At 40.4% G+C, this 23,173-nt stretch overlaps 1 protein-coding gene across 1 annotated transcript in view; it reads left to right on the top strand.

Annotated features, from left to right (window-relative positions):
- Positions 1-21,010: 21,010 nt before the first annotated feature.
- Smp_146240 (cell polarity protein) overlaps positions 21,011-23,173 on the top strand; it is a gene marked incomplete at its 3' end in the record, with an annotated part of 30,899 nt that continues 28,736 nt past the window's right edge. Inside the window, exon 1 of the mRNA XM_018790556.1 lies at positions 21,011-21,364. Coding sequence (XP_018646186.1) covers positions 21,050-21,364 — 315 coding nt within the window. The 5' untranslated portion in view covers positions 21,011-21,049. The remainder of the gene's footprint in view (positions 21,365-23,173) is intronic.

The raw sequence follows: 23,173 nt of genomic DNA, 5'->3' as shown, positions 1-23,173 counted from the left end.
AGACAGTAGATGAATATTTTATTTTTGTCCAAAATAGACTAATAAGGTTTCAGTTTGATTGCAATGAACGAAAAGAAGGTGGGAAAAGCCAATCCATTATTATACGCACAATTACACAGCGGTTTACTTAAATGCAAAAAATCAAATGTTAAATACTTCATTTGCACATCTTCAATCAATTGTCTCTTACAAACTTTATTATTCCTTCATTCCTATTGTTATTACAATTACTCTCTGTTTACATTCCTGTTCTCCTCAATTAGATCTTCCCACCATTCTTTTGACAGACATTCCACTTCTGATTAGTGTTACATACTACTTATATCTGTAGACGTAAGTAGCATACACCACATGATGACAGATCACATAAACTGACCCTAACTGAATAAAATTATTTAAGTTAAATTTAATGAGGTATTGCCTGGAGTTCTAGTGAGAAGCAGTGATCAGTGGAGTTCAACCGGGTCTGTTGTGAGATAGTAACTCACTGAATACAATGCTGGATATATCGCTCAATTTTGTAAATCGGTTGAAGTTAAACATTAACACCGTTGGATGCCAGCTCAGTGGTCTAGAGATTAAGCACTCGCTCACGAGACTCATAGGTCTTGGGTTCGAATCTCGCGAGGCAAGATCATAGACGCGCACTGCTAAGGAGTCCCATAATAGGACGAAACGGCCTTCCAGTGCTTTCAGGTTTTCCATGTTGGTCTAGCTTCAATTGATTCATGATCTCAACTATTGAAAATAAAGAAATTTGTTGATAGATTATTTAATTAATTCCAGTTCACTGTTTAGTATAGTATCACTATAGTATACGACTTTATTGTTATTATTATTATGAATATGGTTGTATCATCACATTTTTTGACCCGTTTAACATTTATATTCAACCTCAATGTTTATTTTCATTCATATCTGATGACATTTTATTACATAAATATAACATATTTACACAATAAAGCAATGTAATATTGTTACAAATAAATGATTTAACTTATTTCAGTGATAATATAATTGACGGCTTGAATACATTATTTATGAAACTATACTGAAATGTCTAATTCAACAAATCGGTAAATTGGTAACTTATGAAATAACTTCTTAGTATTGAAACTAATGAACATTTTACTCGTATTTCAACTTTGAGAGATTTACCTAAATATACTTGAAATCATGAGTCAATTGAAGCTAGACCACCATCGAAAACGTGGAAGCACTGGAAAGCAGTTTCGTCCTATTGTGGAACTCCTCAGCAGCGCGCATCCACGATCATGCCTCGCGAAATTCGAACCCAGGACCCACCAGTCTCGCGCGAGCACTTAACCGATAAACCCTTGAGCTGGCATCCAATGGTGTTAATGTCTAACTTCAACCAATCCACGAAATTGATCAACCATTTCACAAATGTCTTCAGTGAGTTGATATCTCCCAATAGACCTGGATGAACTCCACCGGTTACTGCTTCTCACTAGAACTCCAGGAAATACCTAGTGGAGCCAGTCACTAGTCAGCATATGATAAGTGGGATTTGTTTATATTATTTAAACACATAAACATTGGTACAAGGAGGCAGCAAATAGATATGCACCACATAAATAGTTCGAATTGCATTAGGGCTGGGATATTGTCCGGGTGCCCAAAATGAAACAAGTGGTTTTCTTAGGGGGACACACTTCAAGTCTTCGACCTAAAGGTTTGATCCACAAGGTAGTAAAATTGACGTTAGGAGATGAAGTCACATAGTAGCCAGTGATCAACAATAGTTTCATACGCCATTCGTTCCTTTAGGATCCTATAGCCCATGTGTACCAGTAGTTTGGAATGAGGGTTCTCCAACTCCCCTACGTGAATCCTCCATATGCACCAACCCGGTTAAAGCGCGGGATATTTGCTTTTCGTCCTCTCAATTTCGTAAACTACAGTAATGCCGTGAGTAGTTAATGAGTAAGACTTCCCTGAAAGTGGTTGTGTGAACGTGGCCATGTGAGAGAATTTCGAGAGGGAGAGCTGACTCTCTTCACTCTCGGTCGTACCAGGGCATTTGGAAGCATTTTGAGAGATAAATACGTTGAACAAACAAATCTCATAAATATGGGACAAAGCTTGGATTTCAATCTTAGATAATTCATAGAGTACAATATTTTAAAATTAATCACAGCGCTTCCTTCAAATCATACTTTTCCTAATGATTATCATGCTTTTATTAGTAGGCGGATTTTGAAGACGATTTGTTGAACAGCTAACTTATTATACCAAAATTAGGGAAGTTATTTATGGTTGACCGTCGAACATACGAAAAACAGTAATCAGTATTATACTACTGAACTTGTAAAATGAAATATTATTCCTTTTTACCAATAATTTGGAGTTCTGTATATAATTCTGCCGATAAAAATGACTAACCTTCCTGAGACGGCTATGAATGACATCATGAATAATTCCATTGATAACACATTGAGTGACTCAATTTCGAGTCATATAAGGTGCATTGCTACCTTTAAGATTACAAATGCGTTGGGTTATCAAGCACCAGGTTGTATGAAACATAGATCTAGAACTTCGTGCTTGACAACATAACAGATTTGTCGTGTATGCTAAATATACATTTTGTAACCAATATGTTAACATATTTTATTATCAACGCTGACTTTTCAAAACATTATTGGCCACTGAAGCTAAATCACTGACTAATGTACATTATATCACTGAATATAAACTATATATATATATATATATATATATATATATATATATATATATTTGGGACTCGTCATCTGGATGTGCCTACATCTCAGAGTTGATGTTCACTCTGGGACTCGAACTCAATAACTTTCGCTTCAAACGCCATCGCGTTATCCACTCAGTCCTAATCATCAATGGAAAGATTCAAACAAACAATACTAAGTGTATTCAAACTTCAGCCCATTGCACAAGCAAGTGGCTATCAGGACTCAGTAGCTTAGTCAAGATATAACTGTAACGCTTTACCCAGTATCCTAGCTTCAGTTTTTTCCCTAAAATGTGTTTCAAGGATAGTGAATTTAAAATATAAGTAATGTTAAAATTTACCTACTTACTGAACATCAGATAGTTCATTTATAATGATTGTTTGAATATTCCCGATGATGTTTAAGACCATTATCTACCAGTCTTTATTGAGATTATGTACATCCAGTGCCAGTTGTCTCAACATTCTCATTAATTCACAAATGAACGGTACTGAATTCGAATTCCGGGATGAACATCAATTCTCGGATGCAGGTACAGTCAAATGACGAGTTTCAATGCTAGAGAGGTATAGATTGAATTAAAACGTGTTCCGTACATGATTGTGTTGGGGCACGCTTATTGGTTAAAAAGAAGTCTATAGAATATTCTTGTGTAAAGATTATAAATATACTAACATTTTCCTTATTGTGATTCCTATTCACAATCAACCTTGTTTATTTGGAATATAAATACATTCCTGTTCAATCGTGTTCTGATTTGATGACTTGTTGAATGAAGTAATGTATGAGAATACTAAGCAATAAAAGTAGCTGGGCCGTAATTTAGAGAGATCATAGCACCCAAGTAGGATGAAACGTATGTTCTGGATTCCACTGCTAAACGTTATCCAACTCTGCTTATAAACACTAGATAGTTATTAAATTATTTGATTTAATATTGAAAAATATTTCATATAAACACTAAGCTAGCCACTATCCATCTTTGCTTACTATGATTATGAATTTAGGCTATATTGAGGCAATACGCACATTATGCACATATGCCAATTACAGACTGACCAGTTGCAGTCCTAAAAACATCAATGGGAAGATCCAAACAAACAATGCTAACTAAGTTATTTATTTATTCATGAAATGAATATAACTAGAAAGTTAACTGAAAAAAACGACACATCAATATAAATTGACCTTGTCTATTGTAATTTGGATAATCTAGATATTATTGAACATATACTATGGGTTATCAGTTCATTCATGTTATAGCCAACTACAAAACTAAGTTCGGCCAAAATATGACAGAGTAGAAAATTTACTTCAAATAAAGTGTAGCGACCTACTTTTCATGACGAGAACGCGATCGGTATAATGGAAACATTTGTTATTATAGCCTATTGTACCAGTGATTGTTTTACTGTACTTGTTTGTTTAACTGTACCAAAAGCACTTTTCGTTCTTTTGTACATCTTGTTCGTGAGAACGCTCTTACACTCTGCCATTTTGCCTGTAATTTCTCAGTATTCTTTCGATACCACGAGATCACCAATAAATATATCTTATCTGAACCAATAACAACCTTCTGGTTTTCAGCCTATCGAGGGATCCAAGTCGTTATCTGGCACGTAATCTTATTGTAGTGGTGATCATAGTCAATCGCGACTCGACACCTATCTACAAAAGTTATTGTTCGTATTAGTGAACTTTGACCATGAAGATGCCATAGAGGATATGCCTTAAAGCTGTTATTATTAAGTTATCTATCAGAGTTTTTTCTTACGATGACTGATTCTAACTATTCTAAATGAAACGCTTATTTTCTGAGGTACAAACTTATCCGTAAGGTTAGTTAGAAACTGTAGGTCTAACAACTACCACTAATAAGATAGAAAACTTCTCAGTATGACAATAGTTCTTGGATAGTAAGACGGTTTTCTTAAAAGTATTAGACTCATACCCTAAAAAAGAAGGGTTAATAAAAGGTCAGTTACAAAAAAACTGGGCATTTAATCTTAGCATATAGCTTCCAGTTATCTGTGTTAAAGTTTTTTCTGGAGATAGAAATTTACTTTACATATCGTCATCAATATAATGTTTTTTTAACCTGCACTAATTGGGTACTTCTTTCGGGGTCTCACTTCATGTGACGCTAATTTGTCTCTTACTTTAGGTTCTCCAAAATGATTTCTACCTTAATCAAAACGTACCGACGCTCTTCATCCATACTTTAATACTTAAATTAATGTTGAATCACTTTATATTTATTCTTTCTGTTATCTTCATTTAATTCTAGTATTAGAAACATTCTCTTCATGGCTATTTTCTTAATGGCTATTGCCAATCGTATCTGGTGGATTGAAACCAATGAACTTGTAGTGACCGGCCAGTCTCGATAAGAACACGATTGGAATAATAGAAACAATTATTATTATTGTAACCAATTGTACCAGAGATTGTTTTACTGTATTTGTTTAACTGTATCAGTTTCACTTCTTGTTCCGCTATCCGCCTTGTTTGGTTCGAGCTTGCTCACGCACTGCTTGTTCGCTTGTACTCTTTGGCACGTCTCGGTATTATTTCGATACCACGAGATCGCCAATAATTATACTTGATCTGGACTAGTAAAGCCTTCTGATTTACGGGCTATCAAGGGAACCAAGTCATATTTGTACGCGTAAACGAATAGTAGTGGTGATCATAGTCCGCCCACGACTCGACATCCACTACAACTGGTGAGCCGTTGTTGGAACACGCAATACAGCTGGTAACCCAATCCATCGAGCACAAGTCAAACTTGGCCAATTCTCCAAACCAGATCAATCCGGTGAGTCTATTTATCTATCCACATCTGTTGCATATATTCGTATTGATTTTTTTCAATATATAATATTTTGGCAACTTAATATGGTAGATAACGATAAGAATAACATAAATATGATAGACTCCGAGATACAGGTTATCAGTTTCCGACCGGTTCCTTTCATCCCCCATGATCCAGAAGTCTGGTTCGCGGCACTGGAATCTCAATTTGAGATCCGCCGCATAACCAATCAAAGGCAGAAGTACGCCTACGCTTTGGAATCATTGCCCGGGGATCACCTAACCGCTGTCCGTGAGGTTGTCCTCAATCCCAACGTTCCAAACGTTTATGACCGTCTTAAGGATGCCATCCTTCGACATTTCCTCCCATCAAGAGAGGAAAGATTGAGGACACTTTTAGCACGTCACCCTATGGGTGATGCTAAGCCGAGCCACCACCTCACGCGCCTGCAATCCCTTGCAGGAAACATGACAGCTGACTCTGAGATAGTCAAAGAGTTGTGGTTCGAAGCCTTACCAGTCAGTATCCAGCCAACCCTTACGGCTCTGCTCGAGGACACCCCGCTCAACAAGGTGGCCCTCATAGCAGATAAGATTCTGGCACGAGTTAACACCAAAGGCGACCATTTTGTTGCTAGTTTTTCCCGTTCTAACGTTGATCTCGATGCTAGACGACCTCCGGCTCATGGGGATAGGGACAGATGTATCCATACTCGTCTCAGTTTCCGAGACCGCGCAAATGTGCCAGCCCCCTACGTCCCCCGACCCAGGTCACAATCTCGAAAAGCCGTAACGACTCGCCCCAAGCGAGCATCTTCCAAGCCACGCCAGAAGGCGGTTTCGGAAGCGAGTCCAGGTTGGTGCTGGTTCCACCGTGCTTTCGGAGCCGGTGCCCGTCATTGTCGAGCTCCCTGCTCATACAAGGCGGGAAACTTCCCAGCCGGCGAGTAAATGCGGCCGTACTCGCCGGCACTTCACCTCAGGTTGGCCGTTTATTTTATGTGCACGATTATCGCACCAACGCTAGGTACCTTGTGGATACGGGTGCCCAAGTTTCTGTCGTACCTATCGGTAACAGTAAGTCTCAAGCCACTATGCTTCGACTACGCGCTGCGAATGGCTCAGTCATTCCCACCTATGGTACACGACAACTTACGGTCAACCTGAGCAACCGACGACAGTATCTGTGGACGTTCATCATTGCCGATGTTCCCACAGCTATACTCGGTATCGATTTCCTACAGCACTATGAATTGCTAGTCGATTCACGTAGGCTGCAGCTAATTGATACTTCGTCGAACAGCAACTTTATGGGCTCTAAAGCCCACACAAACGCGTACCGAATCACAGGTGTATTTCATTCGCGTGACGATTTATTCCACGTTTTATTTCAGAAATTCCCCAAATTAACTAAACCTCTCGAGGAGACTCCATCGGTGACCAATCGTGTGGTACACCACATAGTCACCCGCGGACCACCAGTCACGGCAAGACCTCGCCGACTGGCACCGGACAAATTAGCTTTCGCTAAACGTGAGTTTGACAATTTACTAGCTACTGGTATTATTCGTCCTTCTCACAGTCCTTGGGCCTCACCTCTCCACATGGTTCGAAAAAAGGATGGGGTTAGTTGGAGACCATGCGGAGACTACCGAGCGTTAAACACAGCTACACGTTTCGATAGCTATCCCATCCCCCACATACATGACATCACGGCATCACTCAAGGGCACGACAATTTTTTCCAAGATCGATCTGATACGAGCATATCATCAGATCCCAGTCGCTCTTGAAGATATAGAGAAAACTGCTATCACGACTCCTTTCGGTTTATTTGAGTTCCTACGAATGCCATTTGGATTACGGAATGCTGCTCAAACTTTCCAAAGGTTTATCGATAGCATTGTACGAGACCTAGATTTTGTTCACGTCTATATTGATGACCTGCTAATCGCATCATCAAACGTAGATGAACATTATCAACACCTGACGCTACTATTCCAGCGCCTTTCGGATAATGGAATAATAGTCAACTCCGACAAGTGTGAACTCGGGAAGAAGGAAATAAAATTCTTAGGTTATGTTATTATGCATGAGGGTATTCTACCTTGTGAGGATAAAGTACGTACTATAATGGAGTACACTGTACCGTCCACACTCAAGGAACTGAAGGCATTTCTCGGTTTGGTCAACTTCTACCGACGCTTCATTTCGCACGCGGCAGAACAGTTACGACCGTTAACTGATTTACTTCGCGGTAATCCACGCAAACTGGAATGGAACGACGCCGCACGTACTGCATTTTCAGATATCAAAACGGCCCTAGCTCAAGCCACACTTCTCGTGCATCCTGACCCATCAGCCACGCTTAGTATAGCGGTTGATGCATCGGATTTCGCCATAGGAGCCGTTATGCAACAGAATATCTCCGGTAGTTGGCAGCCCCTCGAATTTTTCTCACGACGCCTCACTCCCACGGAGACGAGATATAGCGCTTTTGGTCGCGAACTGCTAGCAGCCTACTGCGCCATCAAACATTTCCGGCACGCTGTAGAAGGTCGTAAGTTCATCTTATTCACGGACCATAAGCCCTTAACATATGCTCTGCATACCAAGTCTGACCGCTACTCACCACGAGAGTGCAGACATTTGGACTATATCTCCCAGTTCACGACAGACCTTCGTCACGTCAAAGGCGAGTCGAACTGTGTTGCTGATGCTTTATCACGTATCCAACTTAATGCAGTTACTTTGCCAATGCTTGACCTACCTGCTATAGCCGCCGCCCAAGCAAACGATACTTCATGCACGGAAGCACAACAGTCTACGTCCCTTCAGTGCCGGGAAGTACCCCTAGCTACTAGCTCAGGTACTATCCTATGCGATACTTCTACGGGCCTCCCTCGGCCCATCGTACCCTCCGCTTATCGCCGTCTCGTCTTTGATGCCCTTCATGGTCTATCTCATCCTGGTATCGCAGCCACCCTACGCCTCATCGCTGCACGATACGTCTGGCCGTCAATGAATAAAGATGTCCGTATGTGGGTAAAACAATGTTTACAATGTCAACGATCAAAAGTGCACAGGCACGTAGCTGCCCCTATTGGCACTTTCGCTACGCCTGATGCTCGCTTCGATCACGTTCACATAGACATTGTAGGACCATTACCACCATCGCACGGGTATGATCACATACTCACATGCATTGATCGTTTCACAAGATGGCCCGAAGCTATTCCCATCACGTCTATTACGGCGGAGACAGTTGCTCACCGCTTCGTAGAACGATGGATAGCTATGTACGGTTGTACCTCGACTGTCACGACTGACCGAGGACAACAATTTGAGTCCGCATTATTCTCCTCACTAACACGGCTGCTTGGTACGGAACGCATACGCACTACCGCCTACCATCCAGCATCAAACGGTTTAGTTGAACGGTTTCATCGCCAACTTAAAAGTGCTCTTCGAGCACACGAAAACGACAATTGGTACGAAACCCTTCCGCTCGTCCTCCTGGGAATCAGAACGAGTCTAAAGGCAGATATTCAATGTTCCGCCGCTGAACTTGTTTACGGCACGACATTGCGTCTGCCTGGGGAATTTTTCACACCACGGAGCAGCACTAAGTTCGGCGAATCAGACTACGTCCAACGACTGTCTGCATTCATGCGAACACTGACTCCGGTGTCAACTCGTATACAACATCGACAGGTCGCTCTCCCTCGAGAGTTATCTACCTGTTCACATGTTTTCATACGAGTAGATTCGGTACGCAAACCTCTACAACAGCCTTACGAAGGACCTTTTCACGTGATTTCCCGTCACGAAAAGACCTTCAAGGTTGATCGACGTGGCCGCATCGAAACAGTCAGCATTGATCGTCTCAAGCCAGCACACGTCGATGACAGTGCTATACCTGATAAGCCGAGACCCAATGCTAGACCCATCAGAGCTTCTAGCGGGATTTCTACATCTACTTCGGATCCCACGCTAGATGCACCTGAGACCTCATTCTCACGTCCCAGTCAACAGCACGTGTCATCTGCCCCGTCTACGGACGAGACTTCCGTCTCACGTCCAGACCAGCAGACCACACCGCCCTTGACTGCGGATGAGATTGCAGGCTCACGAGGTTCGAACGAGACTACCGTCTCACGTTCTGGTCGCCGAGTACGCTTACCCGTACGCTTTCTCGAATAACCTCATAACCAACTACGGATACAGTATAGGAATCTACCCCTATACTACACGAAAGCTACACTTTTCTCTTTTTCTATCATTTTTTTTGTTTACCCCGAGCCTACGCCTCCGACCATCGCTGTTACGGTATCGTCGACTTCAGTCAACTTTCGCGAAAGCTGGCTTGATCACCCACGCTCTAGTCAACGCACTCAGTCGACCTCTCTGGCTCCAAATACGTATGATATACATTTGGTCCCGAACATGGTTATCCTGGTCGCATCTGGTTCCTTGGCTCAATCTGGTTTCGTCCTACGTCTGCAGCGTTTCTGGTCCGGACCTCTACGAACGCAACTTTCAGATTCTGGATACAAACCACTCTGGTGTAGCATGCTAATCCAAACAATCAACACAGTACGTTCCTTCTTGTACCGTTCTACGTCAAAGACTTTTGGTGGCAACTCGAGGATCAACGATCACTCCCTGTTCTGCCAACGCCTTCGTCCTACAATTGCACGTTTCGCGATCAGTCCCACGAATGAAACCGCTACGTATCGAAAGTGTAAATCCTTTCCAGCGGGGGGCTCCTGTAGTGACCGGCCAGTCTCGATAAGAACACGATTGGAATAATAGAAACAATTATTATTATTGTAACCAATTGTACCAGAGATTGTTTTACTGTATTTGTTTAACTGTATCAGTTTCACTTCTTGTTTCGCTATCCGCCTTGTTTGGTTCGAGCTTGCTCACGCACTGCTTGTTCGCTTGTACTCTTTGGCACGTCTCGGTATTATTTCGATACCACGAGATCGCCAATAATTATACTTGATCTGGACTAGTAAAGCCTTCTGATTTACGGGCTATCAAGGGAACCAAGTCATATTTGTACGCGTAAACGAATAGTAGTGGTGATCATAGTCCGCCCACGACTCGACATCCACTACAAACTTTTGCATCATATTCTATTTTGATGTCTGTTTGTCTTTGAGTGATCGACAAAATTTAGTATGTCGATTCAATGTCTAATGTTCGGTGTTCTTATTCGTTTATTTTGTCTATTCAAACAATATGTTTGGATAATTACTTCAAAGGTTTTCATCTAACTGAATTTATCTTTTCCATTCAATATTCGTTAGCAGGTAGACAGTGGTCTATTTGAAAGCTATGTTTCAAAAGTCAATTTACTTTAGATAGAACAAGCGTCTAAAACATGAAAGCCGGTTTACGTGCAGTCAATAGATTGAACATTTTTAAGTCAGCTTTCTTATCCGCTTATCGGATCGATATGAGATTACTTTATTCAAACTTTTCTCAATTCAATCCGTTTCTTTTGTTCTATGCTTTCGAAAAAACCTTCATTACTGATTAGAAAATTCATAATGATTTCATTAGTGTATGTTTTATATTGTCATTTAAATTAATGAATTCAATGAATAAAATCTAAATTTAACTAAAGTAGTTACTAGTTGAGATTGAAGAATTCAAAAAAATGTTAGAAAGTATCTGAATTTAGTATCGAAATTACTATTGCTGGTTGAAATGATAGAGAGTTTAGTTAAGGTCACCCACAAAGTTTTTAGTATTAATTAAGTTTGTCGTATCTTGAAATTTAAATCTACCTATAGCCCCTCCGGGGGCTACTGCCGGTCCCAAGCCCGGATAAACAAGGAGAGTTGGGCGTGGGGTTAGCGACCCCATCCTGTAGAAAACTCATTCGTTAAAAATACGCTAACCAGTATCTTGAAATTTGGATTATTTCTCATTTCATTTACTGAGTTAGTTCTCAATACTTAAGTGTAATTTTTACAAGGGTTTCATTTCAACTCATAATCGTTTACTACATTCGTGTTTTTCATTTGTAATGATGGAATAAAAAGGAAAAATCAAAAGTTGACTTACTGTAATTTTTAGTCATTATAACGTCTGTCCTTTTTTGAAAAAAAGTTCAATATGATGGGTGTTCTGAGTAGTAATTGTTTTGTTTTCCATGGTGATATATTATTCGGTATAACATTGATATATTTAAGTGTGATGTTTATCCAAGATACGATATTATTGCATTAAATTAACATGAACTATATTCATTATGACATGCGGCATGTGACTTCTTGAAGCCTTAGATCATCCTTAATCGGGATCACTCGGACGGGTAGTTTCATGTATAGATGAGTATTTACCATATGTGTGACTTACGTTAATTAATAATCAAAATAAATGTCCAATCAATATATAATGAGTGCATTTTTCGACTAGGGTCTTCGTCATGTTTTGGGGCTAAAAAATGTTCATTCGTATTAGTTTTGGTGCATTTAGTTCGCGTTGCGGGAGTTTCAGTGGTTACTCGTTTTTTTTAAGCACTAGTAATAAACGATGTGAATATATCAGTTAGCGACGGAAAATACATGATTAACTTAATAAGATTTTCGAACATCTGCATACGATATTTGAAACACATTTTCAGCCTGCGGTTAAGATGTTAAGGCGTATTAATCAAGTTCGCATATATTGATTAGTCTCAAGTGAATCGAATTAGTCACGCTATTTATTTATCAATAATTTCGCAGTTGCCACAATCAAGATTGTCACTGACCTATATTTTGATCCTGATGAAAATTTATTAACCTGTTACCGTTTTGTGAAAAGTCAAGCGACAGAAGGAACATCATAGCTACTTTCGTGTTACGTGAAATAAGAAAGCAGTTGTAATTTGCGTTCAGTTCCCTGAGTTTATTAACAAATTGTTTCAATCAAGTTTACTATTTCCTAACATTTTATAACATCTGTTTTTATTTCTATGATCTGTTCATAGCATATTGTTCTTCATTCGTAAACTTTGCTACTCTCTGTTAAACAAATTGGATTTCACCATGGTCATGAAAGACATATAAAGTACCTGGATGTCACCTGAGGTATGCAGTGTGACAAATACAAAGGTGTTTTCTCTCATACTCGAGTCTTCTCCCTGGTGTTCAAGTCGCTGAGTAGTTCTAGCCTGAGGTTATCAGAATAGCTTAGGATCTGAATATAGCGTTCAACTTACAAGACGTAACAGATCCTCTCAGTGAAATTGTGTCCCCTATCACAGGCCCCCTAGATGCAACTGTGGTGCTCGAAAATTTTGTGAGTGACTGAAGTCATATCAACAGGGTTAAAACGGATAGAGTGTCATCGTCAAAAATACTAAACACCTTAGGTTCAGTTAGAAAATTAGCTGGTGAAGTAGTTGTGTAATTGTGGTGTTTGTATGAACCGAAGATTCCCTTACACTTAATGAGTGATTGATTTCGAGTTCGAAATACAAAACATTCGTTCGTGCACATCTAGTGCTTCTTGATTAAGTTGTGTTATTTCTGGGATTCCTAGTTTGTATAATCGTTCAAATACTCGTAATTATCACATTTATATACCACTGTCAGCAAAGATCACGGGGATCCGAAACTCAATCTAACCAGCAAACAAAGGAACCCAAACCTCAACGTGCCCGAAAACCTGGAGAAACGTTCACCAACTCTAAAAACCTTGTGTAGGTAGGTTGCCTATTCATTCAACTAAGGTTTATTTAGGTGAATAGAGAGGTAAAGCTCACGCGTTTCAAATCGAAAGAATTAACTGCCCATAAAAACGCCACGAGTTTACCAAACAAGATGAAGGAGTCGCATAGACTGAGGAATGCCTATAATACTCATCTGACAGGAATATCTGAAATATGCGCATCTTCTCAAGTTATGGACAACGAGCTAGCGGTACCAGGGATGTCTTTGTTTCGCAACAACAGAAAAAACGGGAATGAGGCGTGGGGCAACCCTGTACCTATGATCTTGTTTGGTAGCACACCAAGTGTACACCTAAGAGTCTATCAATCTTAATGAGAATGTGTGGTGCTCAATAAGATTGTTTAACCCCTCGAGATGTTTTGTCGGAGTTTTCTACAGGAAGCCCAATACTGATACCTAGTACGACATTCGTATGCTGGGGGGATTGTCGTGCTCTATTCGTCTCGGACACACACATATACTAATTCTAGGGGACTTCAATCTTCCTGAAGTAAACTTCTCTCAACACACGTATGTTGGAAATGACAACTTTATTGGAGCCGGGTTCTTCAAGCTTATCAAAGATCAAGGATTATTCGAAAATGTGAAGTTAGTGACTTGGTTAAGAAATAGTTAGATGTCTCATACAGCATATTCAAAACGGAGAACTGCTAACTGATAACCTCCGAATTCACACTACCCTGGGTAAAGGTGATCATGCCATCACAGCCTTCAATTTTATCAGCAAAACAGCTGAAATATTTTACCAGCAACATCGTTGAGATTTCAAATGGTTGAATGTGTCAGCTTTACAGACCAATCTAAAAGATATGGACTGGGAAGCCCACCCTGAACTTAATGTGGACACCCATCAGGATTTCTTGTTGCACTTCGTTTTATGTGCTACAGGACATTCTGTCGTGCAAACGGTCCTCGAAATTTACAAGCAATGTACACTCGCGAAGAATCACACTCTTCGACCATCAAGACTCAAAAGTCACTACTGGACGGAATATAAGCGATTTAGTGGCGACAACACATATGGGCAGTTTGAACAAACAACAAAACAATGCACAGAGGAAATAAGAGAAAACAGGCTTTGGTATCAGATAAAGCTAGTCAATAAATTTATCTATAATCCGAAAAACCTATTCCGTCTGGCAGCCTCTCTTTACGAAACCGAAACTGGGTCGTCCCACTTGTTAAGTCCTGATAGCAGAACCAAAAACGACAGTGAAACGGTTAACCTCCTGGCGAAACAGTATTTTCAGACATTTCAACTAAATCACATTAGCTCCATCGGCAGCGGCTTCACCTGGGTCTCAACAGGACATTTAGAAGTGAACCTAAGCACTTACTCAGTGTACAAGAAGCTACAGAATCTAAACGAGGACACTTCTCCTGGCCGGGATATAGTTCATCATGCTACATTGAAGGAAGCAATTTTATTCATGGCAAAACCACTTACTTTGATGTACTGACGTTCGCTAAACTGAAACATGATATCAGAGCTGGAGCTGGCTTACAACACACCAATTTTCAAAGGATGTTGTCTTAGCCGACCTTATAGCTACCAGCCGACAGCCCCTCTCTTAATGCTTTCAAAAATTATGAGATCTCCGATATGCGATGGTCTACGTGGCTACTTACTAACCATAAAATTCTCAGCCCAAAAGCATGGCTTCAGGAGGGTCTACTCCTGTATAACAAACCTGCTGACCGCGGTGGACAGATGGGCGAAAAACTCTTCATCTCAAGGTGAAGGTCGATGTCATATAGCTTGACTTCTCAATAGATTTTGATAGGGTCAATCATATATGTCTCATCAATAAGCCAGAATGTTTACTCACCAACTCATCGCTACTAGATCGGTTTAATTCATATCTAAATGGTCGACTTCTTGAGGTCAGGGTAAACTCCTTATTTTTAAGGCTGTAGAATGCCCTAATGTCGAACCTAGCCTGATTACCAGAACCTCTTCCTTTATTAGTCCATATAACCGACTTTCCTCAACTAGAATCGTCAGATGCGTTACTTTTCACTGACGATGTGAAACTCTGGACAGACGTTTGTAACCTTGATGTTAAGCTGACACTTCAAGAAGTTCTCATTCCAGTTCAAAGTTGAACAAATAACAACGGACTCACCTTAAGGAGTTCAAGGTGTAAAGAATTCCACCTGAAACATGTTGCAAACTGTGAATAAAACATAGGTAACTGGTCTCTAGAGGCAACCTATGTTGAATAAGATTAGCAAGTGTTGGTACCCAATGATTTGAAGTTTTACGCTAACTGCGACAAAAGTGCCTTCCGAGCACACTTTGCACTGGTAAAGTCGGCACGCATTTTCTGCCAGTTAGGCAGTAGAATTGGTGAAATAATCTTCAATAGTTTTATTTAAAACCATTTGAAGTTTGGAAACATAGTGTTTCCTCTCTCACTCCAATGCAATAAGGAAACATTGGAACGTGTAGTGACCGGCCAGTCTCGATAAGAACACGATTGGAATAACGGAAACAATTATTATTATTGTAACCAATTGTACCAGAGATTGTTTTACTGTATTTGTTTAACTGTATAAGTTTCACTTCTTGTTTCGCTCTCCACCTTGTTTGGTTCGAACTTGCTCACGCACTGCCCATTTTGCCTGTACTCTTTGGCACGTCTCGGTATTATTTCTATGCCACGAGATCGCCAATAAATATTCTTGATCTGGATTAATAAAGCCTTCTGATTTACGAGCTATCAAAGGAACCAAGTCGTTTCTGGGCGCGTAATCGAATTGTAGTGGTGATTATAGTCCGTCCTCGACTCGACATCCACTACAAACTGGTGAGCCGTATTTGGAACACGCACAACATCTGGTGAACCAAAACTGGTAACGCAATTCATCGAGCACAGTTCAAACTTGGCCATTTTTCCAACCCAGATCAATTCGGTGAGTCTGTTTATCTATCCACTTCTGTTGCATATATTCGTATTGATATTTTCAATATATAATATCTTGGCAACTTACTATGGTGGATAACGATAAGAATAGTATAAATATTATAGACTCCGAGGTACAGGCTATTAATTTTCGACCGGTTCCTTTCATCCCTCATGATCCAGAAGTCTGGTTCGCGGCACTGGAATCTCAATTTGAGATCCGCCGCATAACCAACCAGAGGCAAAAGTACGCCTATGCTTTGGAATCATTGCCCGGGGATCACTTAACTGCTGTTCGTGAGGTTGTCCTCAATCCGAACGTTCCGAACGTTTACGACCGTCTTAAGGATGCCATCCTTCGACATTTCCTCCCATCAAGAGAGGAACGATTGAGGACTCTATTAGCACGTCACCCTATGGGTGATGCTAAGCCGAGCCACCACCTCACGCGCCTGCAATCCCTTGCAGGAAACACGACAACCGACTCCGAAATAGTCAAAGAGTTATGGCTCGAAGCATTACCAGCGAGTATCCAACCAACTCTTACGGCCCTGCTCGAGGACACCCCACTGAACAAGGTGGCCCTCATAGCAGACAAAATTCTAGCACGTGCTAGCGCCAAAGACAACTATATTGTTGCCTCTACTTCTCGTACAAACATGGATTTCGATGCTAGACGACCTCCGGCTCATGGGGATAGGGATAAGTGTATCCATACTCGTCTCAGTTTCCGAGACCGCTCAAATGTGCCAGCCCCCTACGTCCCCCGACCCAGGTCACAATCTCGAAAAGCCGTAACGACTCGCCCCAAGCGGGCATCTTCCAAGCCACGCCAGAAGGCGGTTTCGGAAGCGAGTTCGAGTTGGTGCTGGTTTCACCGTGCTTTCGGGGCCGGTGCTCGTCATTGTCGAGCTCCCTGCTCATACAAGACGGGAACTTCTCGAGCCGGTGAGTGAATACGGCCGTACTCACCGGCCCTTCACCTCAGTTTGACCGTTTATTTTACGTGCACGATTATCGCACTAACGCTAGGTACCTAGTGGATACAGGTGCCCAAGTTTCTGTCGTACCTATCAGTAACAGTAAGTCTCAAGCTACGATGCTTCGACTACGCGCTGCGGATGACTCAGTCATTCCTAACTATGGTACACGACAACTTACGGTCAATCTGAGCAAACAGCCTTACGAAGGCCCTTTTCACGTGATTTCCCGTCACGAAAAGACTTTCAAAGTTGATTGACATGGCCGCGTCGAAATAGTCAGCATTGATCATCTCAAGCCAGCACACGTCGATGACAGTGCCCTACCTGATAAGCCGAGACTCAATGCTAGACCCATCAAATCTTCTAGCGGGATCTCTACATCTACTTCGGATCCCACGCTAGATGCACCTGAGACCACATTCTCACGTCCCAGTCAACAGCACGTGTCATCTGCCCCGTCTACGGACGAGATTTCCGTCTCACGTCCAGACCAGCAGACCACACCGCCCTTGACTGCGGATGAGATTGTAGGCTCACGAGGTTCGAACGAGACTACCGTCTCACGTTCCGGTCGCCGAGTACGCTTACCCGTACGCTTTCTCGACTAACCTCATAACCAGCAGCGGATACAGTATAGGACCCTAACCCTATACTACACGAATGCTACACTTTTCTCTTTTTCTCTCAATTTTTTTTGTTTACCCCGAGCCTACGCCTCCGACCATCGCTGTTACGGTATCGTCGACTTCAGTCAACTTTGGCGAAAGCTGGCTTGATCACCCACGCTCTAGTCAACGCACTCAGTCGACCTCTCTGGCTCCAAATACGTATAGTATACATTTGGTCCCGAACATGGTTATCCTGGTCGCATCTGGTTCCTTGGCTCAATCTGGTTTCGTCCTACGTCTGCAGCGTTTCTGGTCCGGACCTCTACGAACGCAACTTTCAGATTCTGGATACAAACCACTCTGGTGTAGCATGCTAATCCAAACAATCAACACAGTACGTTCCTTCTTGTACCGTTCTACGTCAAAGACTTTTGGTGGCAACTCGAGGATCAACGATCACTTCCTGTTCTGCCAACGCCTTCGTCCTACAATTGCACGTTTCGCGATCAGTCCCACGAACGAAACCGCTACGTATCGAAAGTGTAAACCCTTTCTAGCGGGGGGCTCCTGTAGTGACCGGCCAGTCTCGATAAGAACACGATTGGAATAACGGAAACAATTATTATTATTGTAACCAATTGTACCAGAGATTGTTTTACTGTATTTGTTTAACTGTATCAGTTTCACTTCTTGTTTCGCTCTCCACCTTGTTTGGTTCGAACTTGCTCACGCACTGCTTGTTCGCTTGTACTCTTTGGCACGTCTCGGTATTATTTCTATGCCACGAGATCGCCAATAAATATTCTTGATCTGGATTAATAAAGCCTTCTGATTTACGAGCTATCAAAGGAACCAAGTCGTTTCTGGGCGCGTAATCGAATTGTAGTGGTGATTATAGTCCGTCCTCGACTCGACATCCACTACAAACGTATCCAACTGTCAGTTATGAAATCAGTTTGAAGACTCAAATTCAAGACTTTAAAGGATTGCTTTGAATCACTGAACCTATAACCATCACAATATACACGTCCGAGAGGTGATATTTCAATGACTTACAGCACCTTTACATTATAGTGTACGTCTAAATACCTACTGAAGTTGAGTAGCATCAAAAACTTTAGAGGCAACATACAAAAGTTGGACACACAACACAGAAAAAAAGGATTTAGCACACTTTTAGATCCTTACAAATAGTCAAATTTTGGAATCTGCTGACATTTGAGGTAGTCTGAGAGACTTTTCAGGAGTTCTTTAAGAAGAAACTTGATATTGTTTTAAGAACTAAGGATAGCATCTAACTGTAATTTACTAATTTTTTTTTCTTTCATCGTTACATATACCTAGGTTCCTTGCTGAAGGAATCGGTGATCCATTGCTATTAAATATGGAAGCCCTCGTATACCAATGTTCCTCCTACTGTACCCAGAACCGTTTGAATTACCTGACTGTGTATTGGCAACAATTTTAACAAACATCATAATAACACCTTAAATAAACAGAAACGTTGAAAATGTACTTGTAAATCATGCCAGGAATAAGTTATTTTCAGTTAATAAGTCTGTAAAATATATTGTTCATTGCAGTGGTTTATATGACCTTTAACGCTACTCTCCGGGTAATCAAAAATTCGGTTGACCTTGAGAGCTGAGCATTCTTTTGGGCATGGTTGCGACTATTGGTGAGTTATTATGTTTGTAATGGTACTGTTGTCAATCCTTGTAAAAGCCGTTGTGGCAAAACTTCGACAATTTTAGTTTTTATCAGTTTAGGGCGATCAGCTGTCATCGTAAAATTTCTTATGAGTAGAAATTTTATGTTGAAAGTTAAATGGCATTTGATAATATTAAAAAATTGTTTATAAACTGCTGAATTTCTCGAACTGCTGCTTCAGGTGTTGTTAGTGAGAGTTTAGTTGATGAGGGACCTCCACCTACGTAGATGAGCTTACTTCTGACTTCACTATAATTTCGGTGAGACTATGATTTATGGACGACCTTTGAACGAATCTTAAGTGACCTTGAAACGTAATAAACAGTCAGCATAAAGTTAAAATATAATATACAAAACCAAATAATGGAAGTGGATACACTTATTTTTATATGGTCCAAAAACATATCAAGGTTAGAAAGAGTTTCAAAGGTTCTAAAATCGTAATACATAAAGTAAAGGAACTCATTCATATGGCTCCATAATAGTCGGTCGCTGGAGCCATGATAAGGTTTTAAAGACTCTCAGGCTCGACCACATAGCTTCACCATTGTTTGCGTGTACTCCGGCTGTGTAAGTTCATCATTTTTATCATGGATATTTCCCCACAATACTCATACCACTGAACAGCTGAGGCTTCAGTAACATCTGCGATTATCGCAGCCAATGTTACTGATTCTTTTATTATATTATTATGTTTTATTATTATTATATATACAATTATTATAATATGCCTTAGTCTCAATCTGGATGGAGCGATAAAGGTTCCTTTTCTAGCATGTATTACATCGAAAGACAATATCACGGTAGTCTTTATAAGGTCTGCAAGTCATTTAATCACCGCAATTACAAATACAGGAACTTCTTAGTAGTCTTATTTGTTGTGGCCGCTTGATTGTCAAGTCTTCTCCCAAATCCTATGTGAACCGATCGTACATGAGCATCAGGTACTGAAATTGGCACTGTGACCTTGAAATCCCTCAAACGCTTCTGATTGGCTCGTCCATAAATTATAGTCTCGACACATAGTACGATTATACCTCTACCGGTTTGTTTGCATGTGCACTCGTCAATTTTCAAGACTCTCTACTTCTTTTTTTTCTACCCATGGACGACGATTCCAAGATTGTGAAGTTTTTCTTGGGGTTGTAAATAAACTGTCCCTCATTGCGCTACCATCTGTAGTAGACAGTTTTGATTTTTACTCTATCCAATCAAAAGGGTCTGATAATTGCTCGCCTCTGGAATTTATTTAAAAAAATGACTACTTATGACAAGGATTATCCAAACGTTTGACAATATCTATTAACTACTTCTGCAAACTGTCTTCTAATCTAGACTAAAGGATATAATTTTACCCACATTTCTAAGCAGACCCGTCATTTAAGGAGTTGATGGTTAAACGTTCTCATGTTTTCCTCATTCAATTAAAAAGTAAATGATTTCCATACCTATTTTTCATTTTGGTATTTAGTCCTGTTTAATTGAGGCGATAAACGAAATTTCATATGGGTAATATACTGTGGATATTTCTAGGAATTTACCTCATTATTCGCAATCGTCAATGAATGTGTTCCACTCATCTAATTTTGTCCCCAACTCCAAACACATCCTACCAACAACTTCAGATTTACCGTTAAATGGTACGAACACCTGTATTTCAGACAATTCCCAAAATATCATGACACGGTTAAATAACTCAACTGACTCATATACCAATAATTCTTTATCTGTGCCTTTCTGTAATTCTCCGACTGAATTGTTTACTAATGTATCCTCATCTTGTCCACCGCGTCTAACTACAACCCCTAAGAAAACAATGTATGTTCGGGCTCTTTTTGATTATGATCCCAATTTGGATACTGGTTTGCCAAGTCGGGTGAGTACTTATCTAACTTTAACAAATAATTTTCGAGATTACGGATTTTTAAAGTTCTGTTTATGTAATATTGTCAGTTTGTTGTTGCTATGGTGTTCTTTAAAGCCGTTCGTTGTACCCATATTTATACACTTTTTGCTATGTTGCTGTAAATATCCAGTGCATGTGCATTTTCAACAGACTTCATTATTTTTCAGTTCTTCGGGCTCTTCAGTCACGTTTACTTGTGATCTAGGGCAAACTGATGCTCCTTTGGTAATCTAAGCCGACCAAATCTCTTAATTGATAGAAATTAGTCCTCGAAAAAGTCCAAGCAACACATGTTACCTGTCGATGCTGATAAAAATACCATATACTCAGCTTTGGAAATGGATAGGGAAGTAAATGGTCGAGATCATTATTGATCGACTAAATCTAGTTAAATGCATACGCATAGTAAGTATTGTCCAGGCTTAAGATATTTCTAAATGAATTGTAACTAATTTGTTGACAGAATAATTATTAGTACTTAAAACTAGAACAAAACCAAAATCTTTTGATCACAGTTCTGTGTACAAAAAATATGACAAATCATATTATTTCTTGCTCAAAACTATTTCTATACACATATTTCATAAACTATTGTACCCACTTAATCCAATTGTCAAACGTGTTGCATTGGAGTTGAGGGACGTTTGTTTAAGGTGTGCTCGTGAGCCATAATGTAAATTGATGCTATTTGAATGTGCTGCGTATATACAGCTATGCTTTACTTCAGTTCCTTGATTTTTCTTAACATTGGTACTCTGTAAAACGCCTCAGATTATTCAAGCCAGTACATGACTTTGGGAATAAAATATAGTTACTATTTATGTGCCTAACATCGATTCAACAGATAAGTTGTGTACTTTGTATATATTTAGAGGTAAATAATCATTGACCACTAGTTACACTTACTATTAATGCATTGTAATTAATTTGGCCTTTGGAGTTTAATTACATTAAATAGTCTTATAGGAATTCTGTATGGACTAGGTGGTTGAAAACAATTAGCATGGGTCATTGGATCTAAGTTTCGTGTTATCTGGAGCCTTCAACGTACGCACTGCATGTCAAATCAACCAGCAGGCCTCCTTGGCTAAAACCCTGGAATCTCGTATCATTGATGTGTGCTGTGTCTTCGAAACACGCATACAGGATCCTAGTGTGGTCATTCACTTGACCTCGCCTCGCCAAAATGGAGTTCCGATGAGATACACCCTCCATGTATCTGGCGACCCGATGGCCAGTTCTCGTGAACTTGCAGGTGTAGGCATAGCACTTAGTACGAGAGAACAAGCACTATTAGAGAGGGTCCTTGTTAATAGTCGCTTATGTGCTGTTCGACTAAATGGCTCAATAAGAACTCGGGAGGATAGGTACACACATCGTTACTTTTTTGTTGTTTCTGCCTACGCTCCCACTGACTGCAGCCGGGATGAAGTGGAAGATGACTTTTACAGAAAGCTTTCTGAACTTCTTCAGAAAGTTAAACGCTCAGACATAATACTCGTAGCAGGTAACTTTAATGCCCGTTTATGTAGCTTAATCCAAACAGAAAGTCATTTAGGTGGATATTTTAGTATCCCGACTCAGCGAACAGATAATGGTAATCGTCTGTTGCGACTGTGCTCAGACAATCGTTTATTTCTAGCGAACACTAATATTAAGCATAAGGAGAGATATCGTGTAACATGTCAATCCGCTGTACCAAACCAACGATGGACTCAAATAGACCAGATTGTTATCAGCCATCGTCGGATAGGCTCGATAGAAGACTCGCTCGTTCTG

Source organism: Schistosoma mansoni (assembly GCF_000237925.1).
Source record: "Schistosoma mansoni, WGS project CABG00000000 data, supercontig 0062, strain Puerto Rico, whole genome shotgun sequence".
In the NCBI taxonomy this organism is placed as follows: Eukaryota; Metazoa; Platyhelminthes; class Trematoda; order Strigeidida; family Schistosomatidae; genus Schistosoma; species Schistosoma mansoni.
The sequence above is the reverse complement of the archived record's forward strand: the minus strand, read 5'-3'. Positions and strand labels throughout refer to the sequence as shown.